General features: G+C 46.1%; 1 protein-coding gene across 1 annotated transcript; it reads left to right on the top strand.

The window, feature by feature from the left end:
* The first annotated feature begins 355 nt into the window (after window positions 1-355).
* Window positions 356-27,233, top strand: mybpc3 (myosin binding protein C3). The gene is made up of 35 exons (XM_062471214.1): window positions 356-496; window positions 2,444-2,713; window positions 3,836-4,108; window positions 4,307-4,405; window positions 4,599-4,747; window positions 4,887-5,004; window positions 5,139-5,187; window positions 5,359-5,397; window positions 6,541-6,600; window positions 6,887-6,889; window positions 7,917-7,940; window positions 8,211-8,374; window positions 8,628-8,760; window positions 9,066-9,068; window positions 9,268-9,392; window positions 9,606-9,711; window positions 10,774-10,940; window positions 12,755-12,920; window positions 13,193-13,299; window positions 13,394-13,423; window positions 13,702-13,841; window positions 14,424-14,474; window positions 15,322-15,481; window positions 15,679-15,783; window positions 15,949-16,137; window positions 20,426-20,560; window positions 21,255-21,422; window positions 22,122-22,210; window positions 23,214-23,409; window positions 23,630-23,769; window positions 24,584-24,743; window positions 24,877-25,013; window positions 25,326-25,512; window positions 26,130-26,162; window positions 26,820-27,233. Exons 1-35 carry the CDS (start codon window positions 472-474, stop codon window positions 26,849-26,851), a joined length of 4,032 nt encoding a protein of 1,343 aa, XP_062327198.1. The 5' UTR covers window positions 356-471; the 3' UTR covers window positions 26,852-27,233.
* Window positions 27,234-27,717: the final 484 nt, after the last annotated feature.

The following is a 27,717-nucleotide window of genomic DNA, read 5'->3' as shown; positions in this document are numbered from 1 at the left end:
TCCTTGTACAGGGCTGGGCAGCGGCACAGATCTGTAGAGAACAAGTGTGTGTTTAAGAGAGAGAGAGAGATAGAGAGAGATAGAGAGGCCTAGCTGAGCTTGGCTTCTAAATTTAACCCCTGCCTCCAGTCCCTCCCTCCCTCCCTCACTCTCTCCTCCCTGCTGGCTTGTCAGGCAGCGGAGGCGTTGGAAGAAGGGATGGTTGAAATATGGTTTGCCAGAGGTCAGAAGGTTCTGGAGGGGATGTGGATGAGGAGGGGCGGAGGGAGTTTGGGGGTGTGTGTGTAGGGGAGTTGAGGGTCATTTATCTCATTTTCAAGCAGACATGGGATTGGGTGGAGACAATATGACGTGTGGGTGGGGAGCGGGGGTGGGGGTGGTTGCCGTGGACCCCCAGTATTAAAGCCTAGAGGGGAGACTATTGACTTTAGAACTAGTGAGCTATCTGGAGAGGAGACACACTCATCCAGGATGCCCGAGCCAGTCAAAAAAGCAGGTAGGAATGATTTTAATTCAGGGTTGTTTGTACATTGGTGACCTCATTGTATGTTGTGGTCATTGTCTTCCCATCAAAGAGAAGGGCAGCTGGCATGTGTATTGTGTCATTACTGATACATTAGATTTTTGACTCCTCTATAGTATTGGGAATGGCAGCCAGTGTTTATGTGGTTCTGCTTTGGCTGTGCGTGGGCTGTTTGCTGTAGCACACCATGTACTGATTAGAAATATTATTGTCAGAGAGAGGACAATATTATTGTCAGAGAGAGGAACTTAGAAACATAACTACCTTTGAGACAAACTTACTACCCCCTACCATCCACCATCCTGTGCCACTCCCCAACCATATTTAAGTTTGACTGGTCATGGGCACAGTGCCAAGGAGATTTGTCTCCTAACAACCAAGACAAAACAGCAATACAACCACACTGTACAATTTAATGTACATGACCTGTATGTGGTTCTCTCTATTTTTTTGAATGTTTTACAACATGAATTGACAAAGCTATTTTCCCTCATAGATTTATCATGTTTTCAGATGTACATTATCAGCAATCATTTGTTGACAAAACAGTGAGGATGGACACAGCTATACTAGCTGTTGGTTGAAATCTACTGTATATGCCAGTTTTTTGGTAAATGCAAAGTATAAATGATCTTGTGATTCCTCCACAAAGAAGCCTTAGGTTCCAAGAGGCTCCATGCAAGGCTAAATCCAGGGTGAAACATTTTGAGCTCTCCTGAACTCCCCGAGTAAACATCCCTCAGGGTGTGCTCCTGGTCTGAACATGCATGCCAGGATGCCAGCAGGACAAATTACTTTCCACACTCATTTATTTTTTTCTCGCTCAGTAGCAAAGCGGCCTTGTCATAAGCAACTCAGTGGATCAAATTACACAATGCAGCACATCATGCTAGCGAAAAATATGATTAATTTTATCATCAACAAGGCCCTGAATTTATCTCTTACAGATACATTGTATTATTATTATTCAATTGGAATCATGTTCTGGAATATAAAATTATCTTAGTAGTTCTTTGATAGTTGTTGAATGTTTTGTTGTAAATGATACAACTATAAATCAATAAAATAATAGTAGCCCTGCTGAATACATCTACTGGAGGTACCAATAAATGTTGACGTAGAGTTACAAATGACAAAAAGTCAAATGCTCGATCAGAGCATTTTAATTTGGATTAGAAACAGGGAGAAGTGACCTGGTATGTTGTTGGACCTGAGAAGAGAGCAGTCATCACTTGGCTGATAACAGAGACAGCCACTGGCGTACCATTCCTCCGGTGCTAGCAGCGACACCAAAATAGAGCCGAGATAATCCCTTTGCTGTGCTACCTGTGGCCCGGTCACTGTAGAGCTCTGCTCTCTCTGTTGCATTTGTTAGAGGGACCAGTATACATTCTATATTTACACTCATTGGGTCATCTTACATCTACTTGGGAAGGTCATTTGTATTGTGCTGATTGATTGGGTTAAAGAAAAAGTAGGCTGGTAGGTATTGTAAGCATACATTAGGCTGGATTGTACAGTGACTAACCCTATACCACCCATATAGATGTATGTCATAATTTGCCATGTACACAACATTCACTGCAGTGCACAACTGTTTACCTATCTTGAATAAACATTTATGTTCACATGGAGTCAGCAAGCTGTTTGAATGCAACAGGCTTTTGAGATTAATGTCAAGCAAAGTTGCTATAGGTCAGTATATTGATACAGTGTCTTTAGATTGTCTATGATGGCCACTAAAAAGAAAACGTTGACAAGAATTTCCCCCCTAATGGTGAACTTCTGGTGTGCCGTGACGGGAACTGTCAACTGGCTCATGACACTCTGGCTAACATGTGTGTGAAAAATCAGATGAGCATCTATAGTCTGTCAATAGTTGCTTCTCAGAATAAAGTGATGCCATGCCTCCCTCTTTAGTCTCAGCGTTTGCCAAGAAGCCCAAACCTCAAGTGGCCGAGGAGGGCTCCTCTGTAGTGTTTGAGGTTGAGACTGAGAAGGCCGATGCCAAGGTGAGATGGCAGTGCAACGCCAAAGACATCACCTCCGGGGGCAAGTACGTGGTCACGGCAGAGGGCAACAAGCACTCCCTCACCATCCCAGCGGTCACTATGGCAGACAGTGTCGGCTACGCTGTGATCGCAGGAGGGTCAAAGGTCAAATTTGAGCTGAAGGTGAAAGCCAAAGAAGGTGGGAGGATGTCTGATGACCTGAGACTTCACTTCCTTACTAGCACACTGTAGCTGGGAGTGAGAACCTGCTGAACCTGCAGCATTGGAGTCACTGTCTCTAACATTCACCTCACCGAGGAGCACTGGACTCAGGAACATTCCCTGAGTGGACACAGGAACATATGCAATCCCTGACTAAGGCTGAGCTAACTTTACCTTTGATTTGCGATACTTAACTCTGCTCACATCACGTTCACAGCTTTTAGAACATCTGTCAAGATATTCACTTATTATCACTGAGCAACTTGATATAACACTTGTTCATTGAAAACCAAGCACCTCAGAGCACCCAGTATTTTTTTCATGAACAGAGACTGTATCAGGCTTACAGGGCAACACTCTCTTGCCCTTTCAACCTGTCAGTGTGCCCTGGTGTGGCTGTCTGACTGATAAGTTGGAGGCCTGGTTGGGAGGTGAGGGAAGGGGAGGAGGGGGAGGGCTGGACAGAGGTCAGGGAGAGATGTGTTGTCAGAGGGACTGTGCATGAGCAAAGAGCGCTTGTTTAAAGAGACAGAGGCACAAGGCTCCAGAATTCGGGGAAATATCACTTCACAATGTCACTTCATGAAAACCCCAGTGATCTTCTACACGACGCACTAACAGATGGTTTCCTGGTGACTAACCCTCCCTCCACGCTTCCGTGCAGGAACTCAGCCTCGCTGCCTGACAGGCATCTGACAAGCTGATAACACTGCCTGCATGGAAACTTGGTTGCCCATTGAAAGATGATAAAAGAGAACTATTTAGGCGATCAAAGCATGCCAAGTGGGTATGTATGCCAAGAATAACATCACTGAAATTGAGCTTGGAGAAAATTGCCACCTGTACAGGAACTCAGTGGATATATTTGGCAGGTATTTAGCAGGTTGGAGCAGGTTTTGTTAGCTAGTAAAGGGTGAGAGTGAGAGGGGATAAAGAGGTTGAATGAAGGGAATTACTTTAGTTACCTACGTGAATGAAACCCTCCAAAAAGCCAGGTCTCTGATCTGGATCTGCTCCAGGGACATAAATAGTGTCCATCCCTAGGATAAACTTGCACAGTGTCCATAAGGCCTCTAAGTTTGTCCTGGTGTGTCTTCAGAACCTCCCCAGGACTGCGCTGCTGAGCCAGCAGTCCCAGACACAGCCACTGCAACCCCAGCTGATGTCCCAGCTGCTGCCCCGGTCGAGGCCCTGGTCGAGGCCCCGGTCGAGGCCCCGGTCGAGGCTCCTGCCTCAGTGAACGGTGGAGGGGAACCTTCATCAGGGTCATCAGAGGCTCCCACTGCCCCGGGTGAAACCCCGTCAGAGGGGGTGGCAGAGGCCCCAGCACCTGTGGCCAACCAGCAGCCCCAGGATGCCCACCCTGTGGAGGGTAGGTCCACAGTGAGACCCCAGTACCTACAGATATCAGCAGGCTGGGGAGGCTGTTCCTGGCTCTCTCCTTCTCTCTCTCCCCTTCTCCACGTCCTCCAACTTCTATGTGCCATCTCCCTCTGCTCACACATCCTTGATTCGATCCCTCTCCTTCTCTCCCTCTCCTCCTCTCCCTCTCCTTCTCTTTCTCCTCCAGCCTCTCCCTGTCTCTCTGTAGATGGTCAACTGCCAGACACCAGACAGGACCTGACCGGCCTTTTCACAGAGAAGCCCCAGACTGGTGAGGTAACTGTGGGTGAGTGACAGCTGCTGAAGGATCCCCCCTCCTCTTTTTTTAACTGTGATTCACATTTATCTGCAAAGGATTTCTTCTGCTCTTTCTCCTTCTTATCCTCCTCCTTCTTGTTCTTGACATTATTATAAATCCATTGTACACACAACGATTAATATTGCTGTGTATAGTTATGGATCTGTTTCATTCTGCTCAGGTGAGAACATCACTTTTGTGGCCAAGGTGAATGCTACCTCTCTACTGAAGAAGCCCACCATCAAGTGGTTTAAGGGCAAGTGGATGGACCTGGCCAGCAAGTCTGGCAAACACCTTCAGCTGAAAGAGCTGTACGACCGCAACACCAAGGTCAGGCCTCCAGCCCTTCGAGTTCATTAGAGCAGACAGACTCAAGCTGAATAGAGCTGAGTGGAATAAAAGAGAATATAACAGCAAAGAGATTGACAGTCTTCTCTGACTCATGGACATTTTGGTCTTGTGGTTTCAGATGTATACTTTTGAGATGCACATTATAGCAGCCAAGGCTAACTTCGCTGGAGGCTACAGGTGTGAGGTCTCTTCCAGGGATAAGTTTGACAGCTGTAACTTTGAACTTACTGTTCATGGTGAGTGTCTCCACATCGCCTCTACACCTCTCTTCTACACTTCCTCTGCTCAATTCTTCCTTTCCACCATACTTCACAGAGTCCCTACAGTAATTGTTTTTTAACTTAACTATTAAATATTGACATATTTTCAGAGGCCCGGACAGTTGAGGGGTTCGACATCAGGGCTGCTTTCAGACGCACGTAAGCTTGAAGAAAAAACTAGTTCTTTCTCTTTCTTTCTTTCTTTCTTTCATAATCCAATCCCTTTCTCTCCCTCCTTTCTACCTGATTTTGTATGTTTTAATCAAGACCTAGTACCTTCAGTCTGGAGGTTGATTGTGATGAGTAACATGGACAATGCCAATTTATCAGGAGTGCAGCTGCTCAGAAGAGAAGTGGACCATCAGTAAGGTAGTGGGGGGTTTGCTGCAACACTGGAGGCTCATATACAAATTCTGGATACTGATTCCCAAAAAGAATTCAGGAGAGACTGTCCTTTCCTTAGAATAGTTTCTGCTCTCATTTTGGATCAAACAGAACCAGAACTTTACAATATGTATCCTCCTTCTGCTGGGTTTTGAGAGAACGACCATGAGGAGGAAAGAGACAGAGAGAGGATTTGACCAAACAAATCCTTTAAGAGAAGTTAAACCCAACATACACAGGGGTCATCCTCGATGGATGTGACCGCTCTGAGGACTGATGTTGCGTCAACATTGACTGAAGGTGCTGTGGTACAATGAATGAGGTTAACAAGCCAAGCTTAGCAGTCCAGTACTCTCTAATGTCCTTCAAAACCTCTCTCTGATCTACCTCTAGGTCTCTCTATCTAAACAGCGCAGGCAGCTGCACAAACAGACACCCGGCCGAGTGAGGTTTTTCACTGTGTCCCTGGTCTGAGTGTATTGAGAAACGCAGGATGTGTTAAGACATCCAGGCTGAGCCTGATGGGAGGTGACAGAGGAGGAAGTCACGGTGGAACGTTGTAACTCGACCACATAAACCCCAACACCCCTGTCTAATCCCCCGCCGGCCCCCGACATCACAGACAGGAGATAAACATGTGTTGCCTGTACCTCTTACTGTACAAGAACCCGCGACTCTGTCCTTGCCTTGATGTCCCCACTCCTAATGTGATTGTTGTGGTGAGAAGGTTCCGGAGGGGTGATTGTGGTAAGGTGCCGTTGTTCACCTTGGGTGCTTGGTTGTTGCTGGTTTTCTATTTGTGCTTCTCCTGACCCAAACACAGGGCGAGCATCTACCTTTCCACACAGTCATCTGCTTCTGTCTGTCTGTTCATTTGTCAGTTTATCTATACTGCACTGATGCATTCATTCATTCACTCATTAATTTGTTCATTCGTTCATTCATTCAACCATCTACTGACTTTCCATCCAGCTAATTTTGTCTTTGAATCAAGATCAGATTTTCCTGACTTGAAAGCTAAATCAGAAATGTCACCGCCAAGAAAAACATTAGTCATAACATGGCTTTAGGAGGAAGAAGTGCGTGTTGTGGGTGTTGACATTGTGTTGTGTGCTGATGTTTCTACAGTAGCATAGATGGAGGTGATGACACAGGCGAGCTAGATTTCAGTGCCCTGCTCAAGAAGAGGTGAGTTGCAAAATGAATAAAATATTTGTATCAGTTGGTTTGTAATTCACTGGAATCACTGAATTCTCCTTGGGAAATTTAAAGCTTGGAAAATTAAATGTATTTTGTTCATCTCACATAGCCTAACTATTCTATTTCTCTCCCTTTCCTGCCCCCATTGCTCGCTCTCTCTCTCTCTCTCTCTCTCTCTCTCTCTCTCTCTCTCTCTCTCTCTCTCTCTCTCTCTCTCTCTCTCTCTCTCTCTCTCTCTCTCTCTCTCTCACTTCCTCTTTCTCTCTCTCTACAGAGAGTAAGTGCAGACATCAGCATGATAAAAGGTTTTCCTGCTTCTCCACCACTAACCAGATCTTATATTACACTGCACCCTGAGCCTGGTGAATAACTAACACCACACTGCATGCTGAACAAGGACCAATCTTACTATCAACCCCTACCCCCACTCCCTTTATGCCCTAGCCAGATTTCTCCCTCCACTCCTGTAGGGTGCGCTGTCACACCACCTGCTAGCTACCACCATAGAACAAGATCCCATCTAACTAAACAGGAAATTGATATTGATAACCAGCACCTGAATCTGCACATTTATAATCACAATCTAGTCTGAATCCATGGTTGGTCATATAGGTAATGTAACTCAGTCTTTGTTCTGTCCAGTCCCTGTCCAGTCAGTTAGACAGTCATGTTGCCTGTCCTATCACCCATATACACTCTTACACATCCCTCAGTGGTGACTATATGGGATGCCATCCCGAATATTTGCTTAGTTGTCAAATGTTGACGTATAGTTTCTCTGCTGGGCACATTCTCTCAGGAGGCTCCTCACCCCTACCCTAGGCCCTTTCTGGAAAATTGTTTGCCACATTTGTTCGCTCATATTTTTAGCTTGATTATTTTTAGCTCATATTTTTACATGCTCATTATTTAGCCAATCTTGTATGCTGACAGAGGTGTAACTGCTTCTAAAAAAAGGAGCTAGGAATACAACAATTTGTCAAAATAAAAATGATAAAAAATAATTATTCCAGATTTTTTTTACAGTTGAGGTCTGTTTTTATCAAGAATTGCTCATTTACGTCAACACCTATGACTGTAGAACATCGTATAAATTATACTTTACATTGCATTGTTTGTATTTGACTCATTTTATTCTTGGTTTCTATACGTGGTGTGGTGTGCGAGTGCTTGTGAACCGTAAGGATCTGTTGGTGTGTTTCATAATGAAAAGCATTGTAAAGGACTGTTGCTGTGTTCACTAACCTGTCTGGTCTGCTCCATGCTGTGCCTGCCTCTGGGGTGCTGTGTCTGAATGAGTGCAGCAGTTTCTTAAAAGCCTCGACTCGGTAAGAAACTCCCAGATCCTCAACTTCCTGTGCTTAACACTGCAATCACATGCTGTGTGATTATTAGAAGATTATCAGGTGAAATGTGAGTGGAACATCAGAATACTGGAGACATCTTTGCAAATACTGGAGTGTAAGACTGCTTATTTTTGAATAAATGCCACCGGTTTGGTTTACTGTCCAACTAGTTTGTTTACATAGATAACATACGTTGTTGTTTACGTTTTTTGACTTAGTTGTTGACGCACTTGTTTGTCTTGTTTTTGCTAGGGCCATCCACGTGAACGCAGATCCTGATGTGGACGTGTGGGACATCCTGCAGAAGGCCCCGGCCTCGGAGTACGAGAAGATCGCCTTCCAGCATGGCATCACTGACCTGAGGGGCATGCTGAAGAGGCTGAAGAAGATGAAGAAGGAAGAGAAGAAGAGTGAAGGTCGGACACTTTAGTTCACAGTGTGTTGGGACCCGTGTGCAAGTGTGGAGACGAACTAAATAGTCATGTGTTAACTGACTTTTTGTTAAGTAATGCTTTAACTTATGCTCCAATCGTTACGACTTTTAAAATGGCCGCTTGAGTGCATCTTGTGCCAAGAGATGAATACTATACTTTTCCACTGATCTGTATTGCAGTGTTGAGGCATGTGATGTTCACTAAGTGATGGTTTCTTTATTTGGTTGCAACTCAGCTTTCCTGAGGAAGCTGGATCCTGCCTACCAAGTAGAGAAGGGTCATAAGATTAAACTGGAAATCGAGGTAGCCAATCCTGATGTAGAGGTGAAATGGCTCAAGAACGGACAGGAGATTCAGCCAACTGGGAGGTAAACTATGGAGAAGGGGGAAGGGTCTATGATTGTGCTTATCTAAGTGAACTGACTGTTTATTCAAGTTTCTAAACAATACAGTATACCAATCCTGTACAGGATGTTTACATTTTTGTGGCAAGTTAAGATAAAATGTCACTTGTCACTGTATGTTCCATACAAATCTGCCTCTTAAAATAAGATACAATTATACAAAAAGTAAAAACACAAAAATAAAACAAATGTAATGCTAACATCAGCTTTCTTCTCTTTCTCTGCTGAACACATGGATGGTCTTACCACGCCTGACCTCCCTCCACCAGCAAGTAGGTCTTTCTCCACTCGTTAAAAATACTGACACTGTAGGTTTCCACTTGCTATCTCAGGCAGGTCAAACTGAAACTATGACCTGTAGTCTCACTGAGCCTGTGTGGCTTCACTTGAACAGTTAAACCAGTGACTTGAATTACATGTTAAACCAGTGACTTCACTTGTCAGTGAACAGAATGTGTCATTCTTGCCCAGATACATCTTTGAGAGCATTGGTAACAAGCGCTACCTCACGATCAACCACTGCTCCCTGGCTGACGATGCGGCCTACACCTGTGTGGTGGGAGAGGAGAAGTGCACCACGGAGCTCTTTGTTAAAGGTGCATCGCCTCAGGGCCGTCACACCTGCTAACCACCTTTTCCTTCCTCTTCACCCTCTCTTTTCTTTGTTATGTTCCGACATGAGTTTCCGGCGCAGTGATTGTTACTTTGCGTTCTAAGAATATAGCTACATCTGAACCGTTTTCATGTCACTTGTCGTGTTTTTCTTTTGTTTACATCCTTGACCTTTGCCGTCTGCCTGTGGCCCACAGAGCCTCCGGTCCTGATCCTGAAGAACCTGGAGGACCAGATGGTGATGAAGGGGGAGCGCGTGGAGCTGGAGTGTGAGGTGTCCGAGGAGGGGGCCCTCGTCAAATGGTTAGTCCTCCACTCTTCCTCTCCTCCTCTCCTCCCACAAACCAACGTCCAGAGCTTTTCAGACTCATCGTCCTGTGTCCTGTGTGTATGTATAGAGGAGGTCAGCAAGGTGGGCATGCCAGACAGGGCCTTACAGAGCAGTCGGCTGTGGCATTGACCCTAAAGGTTAGGTGTGTGGTGTGTTCAAAAAACTGCAGTTTAGCGAGAAGCAACACGTGGCAGCAACACACTGCTGCCCTTCAGTGTATATATAAACTGGGGTATGTATGTTGATTTAGATTAATGTATATAAACATATGACTGAGTTAGATTAGAGTAAAGTAGATTATAGTGAGACTAAGTTTATTTTTCCATATGTGCTGCATAGTGTACATTCCACTCATGTCCGGTAGATGGCATTTAAGTCTGTTGTAGGGCTGGCTTCCTGCCTGCTCTGCTCCTGGTTCTCCCCTGGCAGATCGACACATGGGCAGGCAGGCAGATAAGCAAGGAGGCAGGCAGGCAGGTAGGCAGGCAGGCACACTGACAGGCTGGTGTGCAGACTGACAGGCAGACAGGCAGAGAGGCAGACAGGCAGACAGGCAGACAGGCAGAGGCAGGCGGTCACTGACCTTTTGAGACTGTCCCTTACACAGACAGCAGTGTCTGGTGATCACAATGACAGGCAGTAAATTATCAGCAACATGAAAAGTAGCCTGTCAACACCTATGTGTCCTTCATCTGAATCAGAGAGTCACGATGAATTATTGAGGACACACAACGAAAATAATGTTCCCAGAAGAGTGACAAAGGATGTTTTCAGATACACAAGTATATGTCAGTTGGTTGCTGTTTCCATGGATCTGGCAGTGCTTCTCAACCTTTTTCTGTCAGCCCTCCTTTGAAAATAGAAAATCATTTTACACCCCCCCGCCCCCCTTATATAAATTAAACCTCTTTCAATAGCCACCCCACAACCCTTCACCAATAAGACAAGCACTGTCTTCAGACATTTTAAATAGTTTATAAACCTCTCCTCGACTGAAGAGCTATGTAGGCGTCCTAACCGATTTGTGTGTCCAGGGAGAAGGACGGCGTGGAGCTCACCAGGGATGAGTCTTTCAAGTACCGCTTCAAGAAAGATGGGCGCAAACACGTCCTCATCATTAATGACGCCACGAAGGAGGACTGTGGCATCTACAGGGTTAAAACTAATGGAGGAGAGTCTGTGGCTGAACTCTTGGTGCAGGGTAAGTGCAAAATCCAGCCCGACACTTTAAGTCAGACCCCCTATCATGTTACGCGGGCCTCCACCTGCAGTGACTTGCCACCTCCTCTAGGGGTCATCTTCTGGGGGGTCACACCCCAGACTTTGAATGCCTCCGCATCAACTCTCCTCTGAACAACAAGAGAGCATTCAAAAGTCTGGCAGCAAAATATTCACACATGCTGTACATATATAAAGCCCAGTGTTCAGTCCCAAGGACAAACACAGTCGCATAGACCCCCAGTAAACCACTGGGCCAAACACACATTATGGTGGAGAATGCAGAAAAACGTTCCCAATCCACACCCTCGCCCACCACCAGTGCCCTCTCTCTCCTGGCCCTGTCACTCCTAGCTGGCTAACCTTGAAACATGCCATTGTTACACGCCACCCTGCCAAGGTTACTGTGCAGACACAAGTTCAAATGGCAGCTAAAGTTAGAAGACATGGCCCATATATTTTATCTGAAAGGTACAGGCCTGCACACGTGACCCTCATTGTCTCTCTCTCTCTCTCTCTCTCTCTCTCTCTCTCTCTCTCTCTCTCTCTCTCTCTCTCTCTCTCTCTCTCTCTCTCTCTCTCTCTCTCTCTCACTCTCTCTTTCTTCTGTGTACTGTTGTGTTATTGCTTGTTCTATGTTGTACATGGATGTTTAACTGTGTAGGAGAACTGTCTTGAAGAAAACGACAGGTAAAATAATAAGATGTATGTTTCCCAACAGTCCATGTAAATAGACGATAATCATCACATGGCGAAGCTCATGAAAGTATTAATTTCCACCCACAGGCAACGATATAGGAATGTTGGAAGACGTCCTTTCAAAAGCAACAGTTAATGAACGTAGGAAAAGAACCATGAAATTACAACGTCTATGAGGCTGTTAATTTCAACAATTATGTGACTGAAATCACAACCATAAATGTTCCTATAGCATCACTGCTGTGATCTCAGCGATCATATCATATTGACATCTAAACAGGCTCATTCTCATCCATCTTATAACAGAAATACCTTTTTAGTTAGGTTTATCGTCAGACATTAAGTGCAGTTTAAAAAGTAGAAATTTGACATTGTTGTATGAATATCTATAACTTTGTATATATATTAATGGACATGTCTGTGTGTATGTTTGTGTCTGTCTCTGTGTGTGTGTGTGAATGCTGTGTACTGTTGTGTGTAGATTAGTTTAGTATGCCAGCCTGTTCTCAGCCAAGCTGAGTTTATCTGGCCCTATAATGAAACTGAAAATGTGCCAAGAATTAGCATTTGCCAATCTTTCTATGGGATCAACACCTCTCCCGGCCAAGCTCCCTCTGTCCCCCTAGACCCTGGCCCTTACCCCCCTTATCCCTGGCCCTTACCTCCCTTACCCCCCCCCCCCCACACCTGTCAGCTAATCCCCTGACCTGTAACCTTCACTATGGGGGTACTGGTCTCTGTGGTCTGTAGTCAGATCATTATGCATTGCACTGTGTGATCTCTCTCAGCTGCTGTGACTTCCTGTTGTCTGGGAAATACTTTTCACTCAGATACACATAATTTGGTTTGATAGACAGATATTATCCTGGATAACCAACATTTTGCTGTGCTGTCTAGATTAGATGATTTAACATTCCCATATGAAGCTCCAGTAATGCAAGTGCATCTAAGACCCATGTGAAACACACAACCCTAGATGTCTAATGAACTTACTTCATACTCTCACATTCTGCATACACAGGACATCAACATCTAATATTACGATATGAGACACTGGCATGTTTGTAGATCCTGACCTTTGCCCTCTGACCCTTACAGAGAAGGAACTAGAGGTGTACCAGAGCATAGCTGACCTCACGGTGAAGGCTAAGGATGAGGCCGTCTTCAAGTGTGAGGTCTCAGATGAGAATGTGAAGGGGATCTGGTACAAGAATAGTGTGGAGGTGAAGGCTGATGCTCGGACACACATCACACACATTGGCAGGTGAGGATGGTTCTGGTAACATCCAGGTCTGAGTCTTTGAAACTGCATAATCCTAGACTAAGGATTTTGTTGGAGATTATCTATAAATGGACAATGTGTGTTCTAGAAAGTTACCTATATAGTTATTATCGTTCAAAAGAAAAACATACAACATTTTTGCAATTTGCTGTGACTAAGATAGAGAGGAAGAGATATGTGAGCTCCTGGTTGCATGGTGCCCACCCCTGCTAGCCTTGCTGTCAGCCCTGGAGAGAATGTTTCTGTCTCCTCAGGATCCACAAGCTGACCATCGATGACGTGAAACCTGAAGATGAGGGAGATTACACGTTCGTCCCGGAGGGCTACGCTTTCAACCTTTCAGCCAAACTCAACTTCTTAGGTAACACTTGCATGCTTTTAGACATGGACATTTATAGTTTTACAGGTTTGTATTGAAAGTAGATAACACAATCCAATATTCTCTTCTCTCACAGAGGTCAAGATTGACTTTGTGCCTCGCCAGGGTAGGTCTTCTCTCAAGCCGGCCTCTTTTTACAGAAAATAAATTGCAAGTCAAAGACTCAGGAGTAACACTTTACAATAGGGGTACATCAGTTAACGTTAGATCATGCATAATGACCAGTAAATAAAAGTTAGCACATTCCTTAACAATATATTGACATAATCTGTGCTAATGTTCAGTCATACATGGAGTAAGTAATAAGTAGTAGTAGAGTTGTGATGCGAATGTTTCTGAACCTTTCTGTGTCATTGTGTTTCTAACGCTGGGGTGTCTCTGAAGACCCTCCGAAGATCCACCTGGACTGTATGGGTCGCACTGCCGAGTCCACCATCGTGGTGGTGGCTGGGAACAAGCTGAGGCTGGATGTCCCCATCACAGGAGACCCAGCCCCCACCGTCATCTGGACAAAAGCAGATAAGGTCAAACAAACGCACGCACGCTCACACACACGCACAAGTAAGGACGTCCACACAAGCTCGCAGCCACACTTCCTTCTGACTGTCCACATACCTACCGTATATCTCCATTGGAGAAGTGTTGCTGGTAACTAAGCACTGTAACAGTATGAGTAACACAGTGGGCTGTGTACTAATGCCCTAACTGAGGTTTCTCAGTGTTGGTTGTGGTAACCCAGCGGTAACCCAGCGTTAAGCGATAAGGTTCTGGGCCTGTCTGGACACACCTGACGAGGTAGGTTTACTTGTGAAGATCTGTTGACCTGCGACTGGGTGTGACCTGGACCCCCTCGGTAGCCTCCTCTTCTGTTGTTCAGTGTTTTTTCAAACTGTGGATGGGGGGTGGGGGGGTGGTATGTTAAACAATTGAAGAGGGTACAGAAGATAAGGAGCGAAGTATCTTACCATGGAAAAGGGACCGGATCATAACCGGCGATGGGAGGAGGGGCTGAATATGTTCCCCTGTTCAAAAGGAGGCCTGACCGCCACGTTTGAGAAGCGCCGTCTCTGTTGCCTTCACCGCTTTGCTCTGCTCACGTACTGTAGGGAGGAGAGAGAGGAGCCCCTGAGCACACGTGGAGCCTGAAGGATGGGGAAGTAAGTGAGGTCGCTGAGGCGGACACACCCACAACCCTCTGAAACACTGCCGCCCCACCCCCCTCCCCACCACCGCCACCGCCACCGCCCTCCCTCGCGCATGATGTCCTCTATGTCTCCGTGGCCGTCTCCAGCATAGGGGTCCTGTTCCCACCTTTGCATCCACATCTCCATTGTGTATCTGTGTTGAATACGTTCGTTCTCATCCCCATCTCATCCTCACCTCCTCCCCGCCGGACCATCGCTCGCAGCTCGCCATTAAACACATGTTGTTTCTCCTTCACCGCGTCTGTCCTCCTCAGCAGCATGTCGGAACTCCGTCGACTTCGGCATCACTTTACAGTTCTTAATCCCACTGGAAGGGGGGGGGGGGGCATTCTGATGGGGGTGGGGTGGTGGGGTGGTGTTAAGGATAGCAGGTGTTCTGGGTTGACAGCATGCTGGGTCAGGGACTCAAGATGTTTCTGTTTTGTGTTCAACTTTACACCTTTTGAAGTGTAGTTTAAGTGAACAACTTAAACATTAGATGCAACTTACTGTGAAGGCAGCATGTAGTGATCCCTGTGCCTCCCTGTCCATCAGGTAAGAGCATGTTCTGAACCCTCTGTTTCAAAGTGTCATGGCAGAAACATGTCCAGGGCTGTACTGTAAGTATCTATTGATGCCTCTACATGACTCCCTCATCCTGCTCCAGGAAATGTCTTCATTTAAGTTTTGACTTTCCCCTTCCCCCACCGTCATTTAAACACACAACACACAAACACACACGCGCACGCACACACACACACACACACAGGGTAAACAAAATGGAGAACGAGCCTGTGATCTTGGTCCCTCCCTGGTCCAGGTGATCTCAGATGGGCAGGGCCGTGTCCACGTGGAGAGCACCAAGGGTCACTGTGTGTTCACCCTGGAGGGAGCGGAGCGCCAGGACGAGGGAATCTACTCCGTCATCGTACGCAACCCTGCAGGAGAGGACACCGCTGACATCAACGTCAAAGTTGTTGGTGAGATTTTGCCCAGTCGATTGTTCGTAATTTACATGAGGTAAACGGGTTATGAAAATTGTGCAAAAGCTTGCTGTTCCGTGATACAGGTTATGTTTGGGAACATTTCCCAGACTACTTAGGCCTCTACATGTGTTAACCTTGCTGGAGAGCGAGTCTGTACTTTGCTATTAATGTCTGATGTTGTTTCCATCCAGATGTACCTGATCCCCCCCCTGCTCCCAGAATCCTCAGTGTTGGAGAAGACTCCTGTGTCGTCCAATGGGACCCCCCTCTTTTTGATGGTGGCCAGCCAATCATTGGTGAGCATATACAGTACAGTAGCATCAAAGTGATAAACCGCATGTCTAGTTGACAGCTCCATGATATTCCCACCGTATGTCATATAGCAGTACACAACAGCATAAAGTCTTAGAGTGAAGGGCAGGTCTATCAGATCATCACAGAGTCCTCCTTCCTCGTGCCAGGCTACGTTCTGGAGAGGAAGAAGAAGAAGAGCTACAGGTGGATGAGGCTGAACTTTGACCCCTATGCCGACACCACCTTTGAGGCCAAGAAGATGATCGAGGGTGTGGCCTATGAGATGCGCATCTATGCTGTCAACGCCATCGGCATGTCCCGTCACAGCCCTGCCTCCCAGCCCTTCATACCAGTGGGTGAGTGTCACCCTATGTATAATATACTAGTTGAGATGATGCTTTTGTTGCACTTTGTCTTGTTAAATGAAGAAATTTCCTGGACCAGGCGGAGGAAGTCATGTAGAGGCATCAATAGATACTTACAGTACAGCCCTGGACATGTTTCTGCCAAGACACTTTGAAACAGAGGGTTCAGAACATGCTCTTTAAATACAGACTGTTCCTTGGCGCTAACTAATGGAATACTATCAGAACTGTGCATTGCTGGTTCTGGATTATCTGCTGTGCTTCCTATTTGGACGTTGCTTTGGATGAAAGCATTTTCTAGATGAATAACGTGTACAAATGTAAGTGTAAATGTTGCTGTGCCATGTGCTCCGCTCAGTCACTGTCTGTCATCTCTCTGAGAGAGACGGGACGGATACGCTGTCCCTCCATGTGTATGCAAACAGGTGCTATGGTGTCACAAGTGGGAGAAGAATTTGAGGATTGAATATCCACTGAGATAAATCAAGCCCACGGCATCTTTTTATAAAGAAAATATGAAATATTGTTTGTTTTATGTATTGTAATATGAAGGGAATATTATACACTGAACTGTGGTGGCCACATTTTGGATACACAAGCTCCGCATGGCGGTGTTTGTTATAGGATGTTAAGTGTTAACACCTGGGTTCTGTATCTTGAGACGATGGGATCTTGTATCTTAAGAGCAGGGTTTAGATCCTATCTGTCCTAGGTGAGGAACACGAGATGTTTAGTGTTTGTTACTCTCTGAAGGTCTGTATACAGAAGAGTCGGTTCAGCTGGGATTAGTGTTTATGTTGTTTGTTAAACGGAGGGCCTGTGAAGCCGGGTGTTTCTCCTCCACTGCTGAACATCGCTGTAGTGTAGAGACAGTGATGGATGAGGTTATCCTCTTGGAATGTCCTCCGGGGGGGACAGGGACCCTGGGGGGCCTTCTGGTTTGACCCCTGGTCATGCTGGTCCATGGCCCCTCTCAGCCTGCCAGGGGACTGCCCTCACATCATCAGGGGACGTCGTGTCATCGTGTCGTCTGATGTCTGGTTTTGATCGCTCCAGGGGACTGGGAGTCATGTGATCATGTTTGGCCTTTGGTCGAGCCGAAGCGTGGTCGTGTTTGTTGTGATCCTTCCTGAGTTCAAACACATACATGCACACACACCAAGACACACACACATTGATCTATTGTGGGGCAACTGTTCAACAGACTATATGGTGAAGTCCAGTGCATAGCACTGATCACTATTACCAGTTACCAAAAGTGATACACACATTTTGGTGATCATAAAACCCTCATACTGAAATAAGTCGTGAGTTCTTATAATTTGTATAAAAAAAAAAAAAGAAAGACCCTGAACACATACAACATCTCTTTAATTCGGAACTTATAACCTAATGGTTCTCAAGCAATTAATTTCAGTATTGAAGTGTTTAATCTAAAATGTGAAATGTATTCACTATGCACAGATTGCGGTGTGATCTGGAACATGAATGTATGTGCAGTATGGTACAATATGAATCTGTGGAAACCTGTAAGACCTCAGCAGTGCATGGCTAGTCTGACATTTGGTATTCGTACACGATGGATGTGCTTTTAGATGAGCGAGAGAGATAAAGATATATAAAGGGAAAGATAGAGAGGGTAGGAGGGAGAGACGAGGAGAGAAAGAAAAGGGGGAAAGGGAAAGAAGGAGAGGGAGAGATGTTTGGGTTCCTAAAATAAGACCTGAGATGTCTTCACGGCAGAAATTTGAGTCTGAAGGAATCAAGAGGTTCAGTTCTGCTCTGCCTCTAGTCCTTTCAGGGGTCTACCCAGGCCCACAGATGTATGGGCTGAGCCATCTCCTGTAAGAAGGCTGATTAGGAAACTATCCATGGCATCCTTCCTGCTATAAATACTGGCATGTTAACACACAGTCAGCCAGGGACCAGCTGCTTAACACAGAGAGGCTAGGTGCTTCTGTGGGCCCACTGCTCAGACACTGCTGTTGTTGAGCGTGGTGAGCCCAGACTGAGGCAGGACAGACAGAGGCGGGAGAGAGAGAGAGGGACACACAGAGAGAGAGAGAGAGGCAGAGAGAGAGGCAGAAAGAGAAAGCAACAGAGAAAGAGACGGGGAGGGAGTGAGAGAGAGAGAGCACAGGGTAGAGCGAGGCGTGTGGTAGACAGAGCCCAGGGGAGTGCGGTGACATCCCAGCTTCTATCCGGACTGCCTGTGCCCGCAGTGAGCAGACAGGATGACCAAGCCCATGCTACCAAAGACGGCTGAAAAGAAGCCAGCTGCCGAGGAGTCTCCAGCGGACGCCCCAGCAGAGGGAGAGGCAGCTGAGGCCAAGGAGCCTGAGGCAGCAGCCTCTTCTCCACCCCCAGTCGAGGAACCAGCACCAGAACCTGTAGTTGAACCAGAAGCTGCTCCAGCCGAGCCAGCCCCAGCTGAAGAGGCTGCCCCAGCTCCACCACCCGAGGACGGAGCTCCACCGGCAGAAGCCGCTCCGGCAGAGGGGGCCCCCCCCACCGAAGATGGAGCTGCTCCAGCAGCAGAGCTGGCTCCTGCTCCCCCACCTGAGCCCGCACCAGAGCCTGAACCCGTTGGCAGTAGGCTTCTGTTGAATTGAATATTTACTCCCTAGGCTAACTTCTCGGATGTTGGGAATGTTCTCTGAGATATGCTATTACTGTAGGCTGTGCATGGACAGGGGAATAGTTGATAAGGGAATCTGCATGCATGGTATTAAGATACCAGAGATGGAAAGTCTTGGCTTTGAGTTCATGTTGTTTAGGTCGAGTTATGATTCAGTTTCATAGATACTGTTTTGTACAGTGTGACACTGAGAGGTCACAAGGCCACTGAAGCTTTATGTCTCAGCAGTTAACCTCTAACCTCCCAGACCAACCAGACCAGTAAATGTTGTTAAAGGTTTATTGATTATTCCAAGCAAATTCCGCTATGTTGTTTCGGTTGTCAGACAGAATAGTTTTACAAGGAAGTGGTGGGCTGTGGAAATTCTGAGCTTCCCATTCGTCATCTCCTCCTATCCTGGGCTGTAATTGGTTATTCCCACCTAGAGCCTGGAGTCTCCCTCTTTGCCCCTGACCCTATAAAGTTCCCTTCTTGCATGGTTGACGTATGACAGGGAACCATGGATTTACAGGGGCAAGGCCACATTGGTAACTCTTAACCTACTGTCTTTCAACTTTATAGTGGCTCATTCCACATATGTGTTTGTTGGATTTTAGCCCTTTGTGACATGTCTGCTTCCAGACACAAAGACTGAGGGAACTAATTAATTGAGCTATTACTTTATAACATTATAAAGAAGAGACCACAAACATAAGTCAATGTCCAGTCTAAGATATGAGAATGTAAACATAAACAGAATGTAAACATAACCAGTACCCCCGTGAGGCACTGCACCAGAGGTTGTTTAGAACTCTAATCACATGATGTCGAGTCTACATCCAAGGCCCTCAGCCCAAATGTTATCCACCCACCTTAAATTACATCCCCTCAGTGTTCCAGTACACACACAGGCAGGGCAGATTATCGCTGCCACTGCGAGGTGGACATAGCAACACTGATGTATCCCAGATAGCCGTCCCAGTCCCTCAAGGTCAGTGCTGACGTATCTGGACAGCTCCTGTCTCGTCTTGCATGGAAGAGGAGCACACAGGGTTGAGGTTCTGTATTGCAGCTGGTAGCTTGTGTTCTCCATGACGTCGACCTGTAGGAACAGTGTCTGTAGCTCAGGCCTGTGCTGCCAGCACCTCAGTGACAGCTAGCAGTAAATCCTCCAGAAATGGAGTGTAAAAATACTCTGTGTTGTATGTCGTACGGGGCGCCAGTATTGTCCCGAAAAAAACAGATTTACAGTCCGAGTGGCAGATGGCTGGGATGGCTCTGTTGTGTCACCTTCTTCAGACAGACTGTAAACGCCTGAGCAGGACTGACTTAATGATGCGCCGTCTTTGAGGATGGCAGTTTGTCGCTCTGACCCGGGGTTAAGGGCTGCAGTAGGTTTTACACTGGTACAGGGACAAGGTCAACTTGATGTCCTCAATGAAGCTTTACTGGCAAAATGTTCCTTCATGAAAGAAAACACATGTAGAATGTATAATGCACAAGAATACATACAGAATGAACACAAAGTACACAGGATGTTTGTGGGCACTATGTTAATTCTTTGTTTTGTTGCGCTGCCTCTCCCCAACCCCCCCCATCCATCTTTTTCTTACTATCTCTCTCTCTATATATATTTCTCTATTTCTACATTCTCCTGCCTAGCTCCCACCAGCGAGCCGATTGGTCTGTGTGTGGATGACATCAGTGACACCTCCATCTCGCTGAAGTGGAGAACTCCAGACCGTGTGGGCTCCGCTGAGCTGGATGGCTACGGGGTCGAGTACTGCAAGGAGGGCTGTGAGTGCAGGGGCGCTTGGCTCCTGGAGGGCTGTGGTGGCTAGAGGGTGGATGGATGGGAGCTGGTTTAGTACTGAGGCACAGTACAGTCTATATATGCTAAGCTTAATGTGGTCATAGCTTTGCTCAAAACATAGATTTGGTTTAGAGCCATACCAGCATACTACATCTACTGGGAGTGTATGTAAATCAAATTAAAAGTTATGCTTCGGCCCTAGACCAAAACACAGATAGGCTATGCATGTTTTAAAATACTTCCAGACCCTGCCTCCTTGCCCCCCCCACACACATGCTAACACACACACACAGTTGTTATTATTATTACTAAGTGTTATCATGGTGTGCTGCCGGTCCATTATGTGCAGCACCAAGGCCTAGACTGAGTGTCAGAGAGACAGGACAGAGGGGTCCCTGGTGTCTGGAGACTCTGAGCCAGGATCCGTCAGCACAGTGACGATAACAGCAGGCTCCCCAGGGCTGGCCTGGGGTGGGCTGGACGCGGGGATCATTAGCTTTCTTATGGCACTGTAAATCTTGTCTATCCCCAGGTTTAATGTAAGAGATACACACCGACATACCGATTAAATAATGTCCATATAGACATCAATTTGTGCAAATGTAGGCAAAAACTAGAAAATGGACCCAGTAACTGAGAATTGACTGTATGACCCCTGACCCTGGTCCCTTGCCTCAGCGGATGAGTGGATCCCAGCGTTTGAAGGCCTGACAGATCGGACGTCCGTCACCATCAAGGACCTTCCCACCGGGGAGAAGATGCAGTTCCGTGTGAGAGCCTACAACATGGCTGGGCCCAGCACCCCCGCCTCCCTGGCCCAGGCCGTCACCATCAGAGAGATCATGCGTGAGCACACACACTTTTCTACGGATGACTTTCTTTCTATGTTTACAAGGCATATTTAAGACCTATTTCTTTGACCACTATACATCCCAGTGTGTTCCCCGGGAGCTTTACCAACACTGTCGTCGGAAATCCCAAACCATGATCGCCTGTACACTGATACCATGTAGGGAGCGAACAAGGGGCATCGTTACAGATCATGTTTGAACACACACACACAAACATGCTCGCGTATACATTCACAAGGTCATCGGTTGTCCCCCTCAGCATGTCACAGATTAGCAGGGGAGTGTATTTCGAGGCCTCAGATGAACACTCAACCCCCAGCCTTTCCTCTCGCTGACAGGACGAGAGCATGTTAAGAGTCGGATGGGCAGCAGTCTTTACGAACACTTGATCCTGTTAGATCACAGTCCTCAGCAACGACATCCCCACAGAGTCTGTTCGGTTGGTCAATGTACAGGAATGCTAACCCTATAACATGAGTTCAAGCCAGTAGGCTACACTAAGTGAAGGGCCCATCATGAAATTAGCATTAAAAGTAGTTATTGACCAACACAGATCCTGGTGAGTGGTCTCATTCTTGAATCACAAGATTAATCCTACTGTCATCTCCACTGTGGAATTGATTCACTTCATTTATTGATTCATTCAATTCAAATACATGTAATTTTGCTGTGTGTTTGTTGTTTGAACTTTCAGAACGCCCCAAAATCTGGATCCCCCGTAATCTCAGACAGACCCTGATCAAGAGAGTTGGAGAAACCATCAACTTAGTGATACCCTTTCAGGTGAGGGACTATTTTCATATGTTGAGAGGTGTATTCTGTATTTACACTGTAGAGGCATTGTTCTATTGTACTGGGTTAGCCATATGACGCAAAATAGTTTTTGAACCCAAGTGAATTGGACTACACTGGTGAAAAGAGGTTTTGTCACAGCCATTAAGACTGTCATTTCATTTCCTCTTAGTGTATAATGAGCCTACATGGAGTGATACATTGGTGGCAACTAACAAACCATTCATTTCCTCCCACTTTGGCAGGCCCATATTTACCTAACCTTTACTCTCCACACCTTAATCACACCACGCATCTTCATCCTGTGTTGAAACTGGAGCTGTGCTCCGATCTGTTGACAGAAGTTAGCATGATCTCCGGTTCTCCCCAGAGACTAATAATACACACAGATCCAGTCAGGATTGGTCACGGTCTCCTGGCAACACATGGAATTGACAGGCTGAGGACTGACATGATCCTGACCACATGGCTCGATTAGCTGGCCTGCTGAAAACCAGCCACCCAAAACCACACGCCAGCTAGTCTGGTGCTGGGCCAAACTGGCTACTGTTCTACACATTAGGCACACAGACCTGTTTTCACATGCTCCATTAGCATGACACACACCCGGATCCTGTGTCACATGTTTTAGTTTAGGGACGTATGGATGTCAACACAGTCCCTGGTCATGTGATGATAAAGTGTTGAAACAATAATACTGGGGCAAACCTAGGAGGGCAGCACATCTTGAGCTAAATGTCTGTCACATTCCAGCCTTAGTAATCACACTACATTGAGATAATATACACCAAAAAACAAGTATTCCAACACTCATTAAGGGATTAGGGCAGTTTGGGGATTCACTTTTTTTTGTTGCAATAACTCAAGAATTTGTTATTTGACTTGCCTGACTCTGGGAAGGCTCAAGACATGGAAATCCATCTCTTTCTGGTATGCAAGTGTGTTAAACCACATACTTGTGGTTCCCTCTACCTGCCTGTTCCCTTGTATCCAGGGGAAGCCCAAGCCCAAGGTGACCTGGTTCAAGGAGGGGGAGCCCCTGGACCCCAAACAGGTGAGCGTGAGAAACAGCGAGACTGACACCATCCTCTTCATACGCAAGTCCGAACGCAAGGATTCTGGGAAGTACAGCCTGCAGGTGCAGATTGAAAATGTTGAAGACACGGCAAGCGTCAACATCCAGATTGTTGGTGAGCATCATTTGTGTTTGTTTGTACGCTATAATTGGTGTGTGTGCAATATGTACTTCTGTGTGTATGTTTACATGTGTAGCCAGTCAGAGAGTTCAACTAGCATCATTTCACAAATAACTTGGGGGCTAATTTAGTCACACAATATAGAGGGCAACCGACATAGAAACATTGATTTTCTTAGCTTTTGTTGTTTTACATTCTACATTCTCCTCCACAGATGTTCCAGGGCCACCAGAGGCTCTGAAGATCATGGATGTTTGGGGCTTTAACGTCGCTCTGGAGTGGAAACCGCCCAAAGACAATGGCAACTGTGAAATCATTGGCTACACCATTCAAAAGGCTGACAAGAAGACTATGGTGAGCTTGCAAACAATGTTAAGATCTGTTTTTGTCCTTGGTGAGCTCTTTGTAGGTGAGTTGTGCTAGGATCTCCATGGTACCATATCATGGCCTCTGCCAAGGCAAGTTAGATAAGCTCTGATACACAGACATAATTGAGTAATGCATGTCCACTATCTGAGGACAGGACGGCATGGTCAAACATAGGTAAGACAGACAAGGCTCTATAGATGTTGAAACCATTTGGCCTGTTACTGCTTCCTTTCAGCCATGTGACCCCCCCCCCCAGTCTCTCCAGAGAAGGCCACAGAAGGTCTGTCCTAATCTTAGCCCCCTAGCCTTGGCCTCAAAATGTCTGTCTGAGGGGTTGACGCAGGTCCATTGTACTCCAGTGCTGCAAGGTTAGCGGCTAAATAAAAGTCTGCTGTGCCTGTTCAGGTTTCACTGGAGTGGTCCTAAGACCTAATTAATTTCCCCTCATCTCACAATGGAAAGTCTGGAGATACAAGGATATCAGGTGACCAGGAACAATGCGTCTCAACTGAATATCAGACATGCCCCGCTAGCTAAATATAACAGTGATGGGGGTTATTGTGTTCAGTTCACATTTATAGATATGCGGTGTAGGTGAGTGTGTGTGTGTGTGTGTGTATGTATGCACTTATGTGTGGGAATGTACTGGTGTGTAGGTGTGTCAATCCACATTCCCAATAAACACTAATCTCTCAGGTATGATGATATGACAGTATTACCTGACTGGGTTGTAGTTGTGGTGTTTAGTCTGCTCAGTGTTTTCACCTGTGGTTTCCTCAACCCTGTGGCTGGTTCCCAGGAGTGGTACACAGTGTATGAGCAGTACCGCAGGACCAACTGTGTGGTGTCGGACCTCATCATGGGGAACGATTTTGTGTTCCGAGCTTATGCCATCAACATGGTGGGCCTGAGCCCGGACCCCTGCGACTCCAAGGACAGCGCCTACATCCAGAAGACTGGTGAGACTGTCTTCAACACACCTCACCTGAGCCTCACACATGCCCTCCCTCCCCCCCTCCCTCCCTCCCCTCCCCCTCTCTCGTTATACCGAGGTCATTGAGCCGACTGAAGGTGAACGTGTCTGTTCACCAGGTATCGTGTACAAGCCCCCGTCCTATAAGGAGCACGACTTCTCCGAGGCTCCCAAGTTCACCCACCCTCTGGTTAGCCGCTCAGTCATCGCAGGATACAACGCCACCCTCAGCTGCTCCGTCAGGGGAATCCCAAAGGTGAGCCCAGAGCTGTTGTCTCACATGCAGACAAGACCTCTGGCAGTGTGTGTGTGTGTGTGTGTGTGTGTGTGTGTGTGTGTGTGTGTGTGTGTGTGTGTGTGTGTGTGTGTGTGTGTGTGTGTGTGTGTAGCGTGGGCTTACATTTCACTGTTCCATCTGAGTTATTCGGCAGACACGTTAAGCAGAAGAGACGTGGGATGACTGTCTGTCTAGAGATAATGGCCCTTTTTGGTCCAGAAATACACATCGTCAGACATAAAACACAGTGAGGGACCCACATAAAAATGTGCTTCATTAACCTCCCCTTAGCCCAAAGTCACCTGGTACAAAAACAAGATGGACATCTCTAATGAGGCCAAGTACCGCATGTTCAGCAAACAGGGAGTGCTGACGCTGGAGATACGCAAGCCCTGCACTTTCGACGGAGGGGTCTACATCTGCAAGGCAGTCAACGACAGTGGAGAGGACGTTGTGGAGTGCAAACTGGAGGTCCGCTGTAAGTATAACACGAGCATACACACACACATGCAGTCAAACACACCTGCATGCACACATGAAGACACGGATATCTTCCTTTCAACGTGTAAGTAGCACTTACTGCATATGTGTCTATGAAATATGAAGTCATATATGAATGTTAGGAAATATCATTTATATATGAACACTCCCCACTCATATTTGTAACACTTATGTTTATTGCTGTGTGTTTCCTTCTGATTCCTGATGATAAAAACATGAGGATTTAGACATCAGACCTGAAATGGAAGGAATTGATTTTGTTATGGACTTGCCCTTTAATATCAGACATCATGGGTAAAGGAATCCATCAAAATCAACGCCTCTCATTTTCAGATGTGTTGTCATCAGACATACTTGTGCAGTAGCCTATCACATTATCTAACCACCTTTTGGACCTTGAGATGTATTCTAGTGTACATTCCAATGTTCCTGAATGGATCCTGGTGTCATGATCCATCCTTCCAGAAGTGTGTCTCCTTATTTCCTTTCCTCCTCACTTCCTTCCTACCTTATTTCCAACTTGTCTTCCTTCCTTCCTTCCCCACTACCACACCACACTGTCTTTTGTCACACCTGTCCCCTTGTCGTCCTCAGTGCCTCCTCCCGAGGTTCACTCAGTGGTCCAAGGTAAGACCCTCAAACAACCACTCTCTATCTGGGGAATAAACATAGGTAACGCTGTCTTCAGAAGGGACCCTGTGGTTGATGGGCAGAAGCAGAATCGATCCCCACACTGCATCCTCAGATGCAACAGTGTTCATGATTGATTTTTTCATTAGAGTGATTGATTGATAGCATCTGCTGACCATCCACAGGGGAAACCTTCAAAAGGTGTTTTACAGACATTGCCTGGAGGACATATTTCATGCTATAATGCACTGATGAACGATCACCAGAATGTGTTGAAGTCACCCTTCTCTAGCAGAAACAGTGCACTGCCCGGCCCAGGCCAGCCCACTAACAACTAAGGCTTATTCAGCCTGCTGATTTACTCAGCATCAGATGGGATATATTGGGTCATATTTCAAACAGCATTTGAAACCCTTTAGAAAACTACAATTTGTACTTTTTTCATAAAAAGCTTGTACACTTGATGATTTTAATGCAATGCTGATTTTCACAGTGTAAGTATTAACTCCCTTTTCATATATCATGATACAGTATATCAGGTCTTACTTTACAGAAAAACTTGAGACTAGATCACCATAGTCTCACAGTAAAGGATCACATGACTTGTCTCACTGTCCTCGCTGGCACGACTCTTACTGTCTACCTACCTTACAGCTCAAATCATCAAAGAAGAAGCTAAGAAGTAAGAGGCTTGGAGAGGAGCTGATTGAAGATACCATACACGTCCTCTCTCTTTACAAGGCTTACTCTGGGACCCTGGGAGGCCAACCCTAGGAAACCCAAGTGTTTAGATGTGTTTGTTTAACTCTAATGTACACTTAACCATCTCTTATGAGCCACGTTAGCTTCCCTTTCACCTCATGTAAAATCACCCTAGATCCATCAGTCATCTCTATTTATTACATGAAACCCTTCTGGAGGAATGTGAAGCAGGGTTTCACAGGCTGACAGACTCCCTAGGAGAAGTGGAGGAGATCCAAATGTCTGGCTATGCTCTCTGTTTTAGACAATGTTGAGTTTTTGTGTCTTATTTATGAAATTAATAAATACATATCTTAATTGTCAACATATGAATTGTAATCCTTTAATTTTCCAATTGAAGAATACAAAATAAAAAAGGGTTCCAGATTAATACATTTTCATGATATGTATCTTTTTCTACACAATTGGAAGTGTACTTAAATCGATTTTTTTATATTCACATACTTACTGACAACTTTAATATAAGCATTTTTGTACGTAAAATTTGTAAGTGTACTTTTAAGTATCATATCTTTTCCTTTTGGACACATGTGCCACGGACTGAATGGGAACTCAGTGAGATGAGATGAATTCACAGGTGAAGCAGCACTTCCCCCTGTGCCCACATGATCGCTCCGAGGTCAACAACGCACAGCACGCCAACAAACGCACCCAGCATGCCAACAAACGCACCCAGCACGCCAACAAAGGCACACACACCATGCCAACAAAGGCACACACACCATGCCAACAAAGAGCCCAGCATGCCTGTGGTGCTCCAATGCTAGGGGGAATAGCAGAGAGGCTGCCA

This window comes from Osmerus eperlanus, chromosome 10 (genome assembly GCF_963692335.1).
Source record: "Osmerus eperlanus chromosome 10, fOsmEpe2.1, whole genome shotgun sequence".
NCBI classification, from domain to species: domain Eukaryota; kingdom Metazoa; phylum Chordata; class Actinopteri; order Osmeriformes; family Osmeridae; genus Osmerus; species Osmerus eperlanus.
The sequence above is the reverse complement of the archived record's forward strand: the minus strand, read 5'-3'. Positions and strand labels throughout refer to the sequence as shown.

What these genes read in the sequence shown, in the direction of transcription:
- mybpc3 (XM_062471214.1), top strand. Translation starts at nt 472, where the DNA reads ATGCCCGAGCCAGTCAAAAAAGCAG. An exon ending in CTTTGAACTTACTGTTCATG is followed by an intron (nt 5,005 to 5,138) that starts GTGAGTGTCTCC and finishes ACATATTTTCAG; the next exon opens with AGGCCCGGACAGTTGAGGGG. An exon ending in AGGGCTGCTTTCAGACGCAC is followed by an intron (nt 5,188 to 5,358) that starts GTAAGCTTGAAG and finishes CCAATTTATCAG; the next exon opens with GAGTGCAGCTGCTCAGAAGA.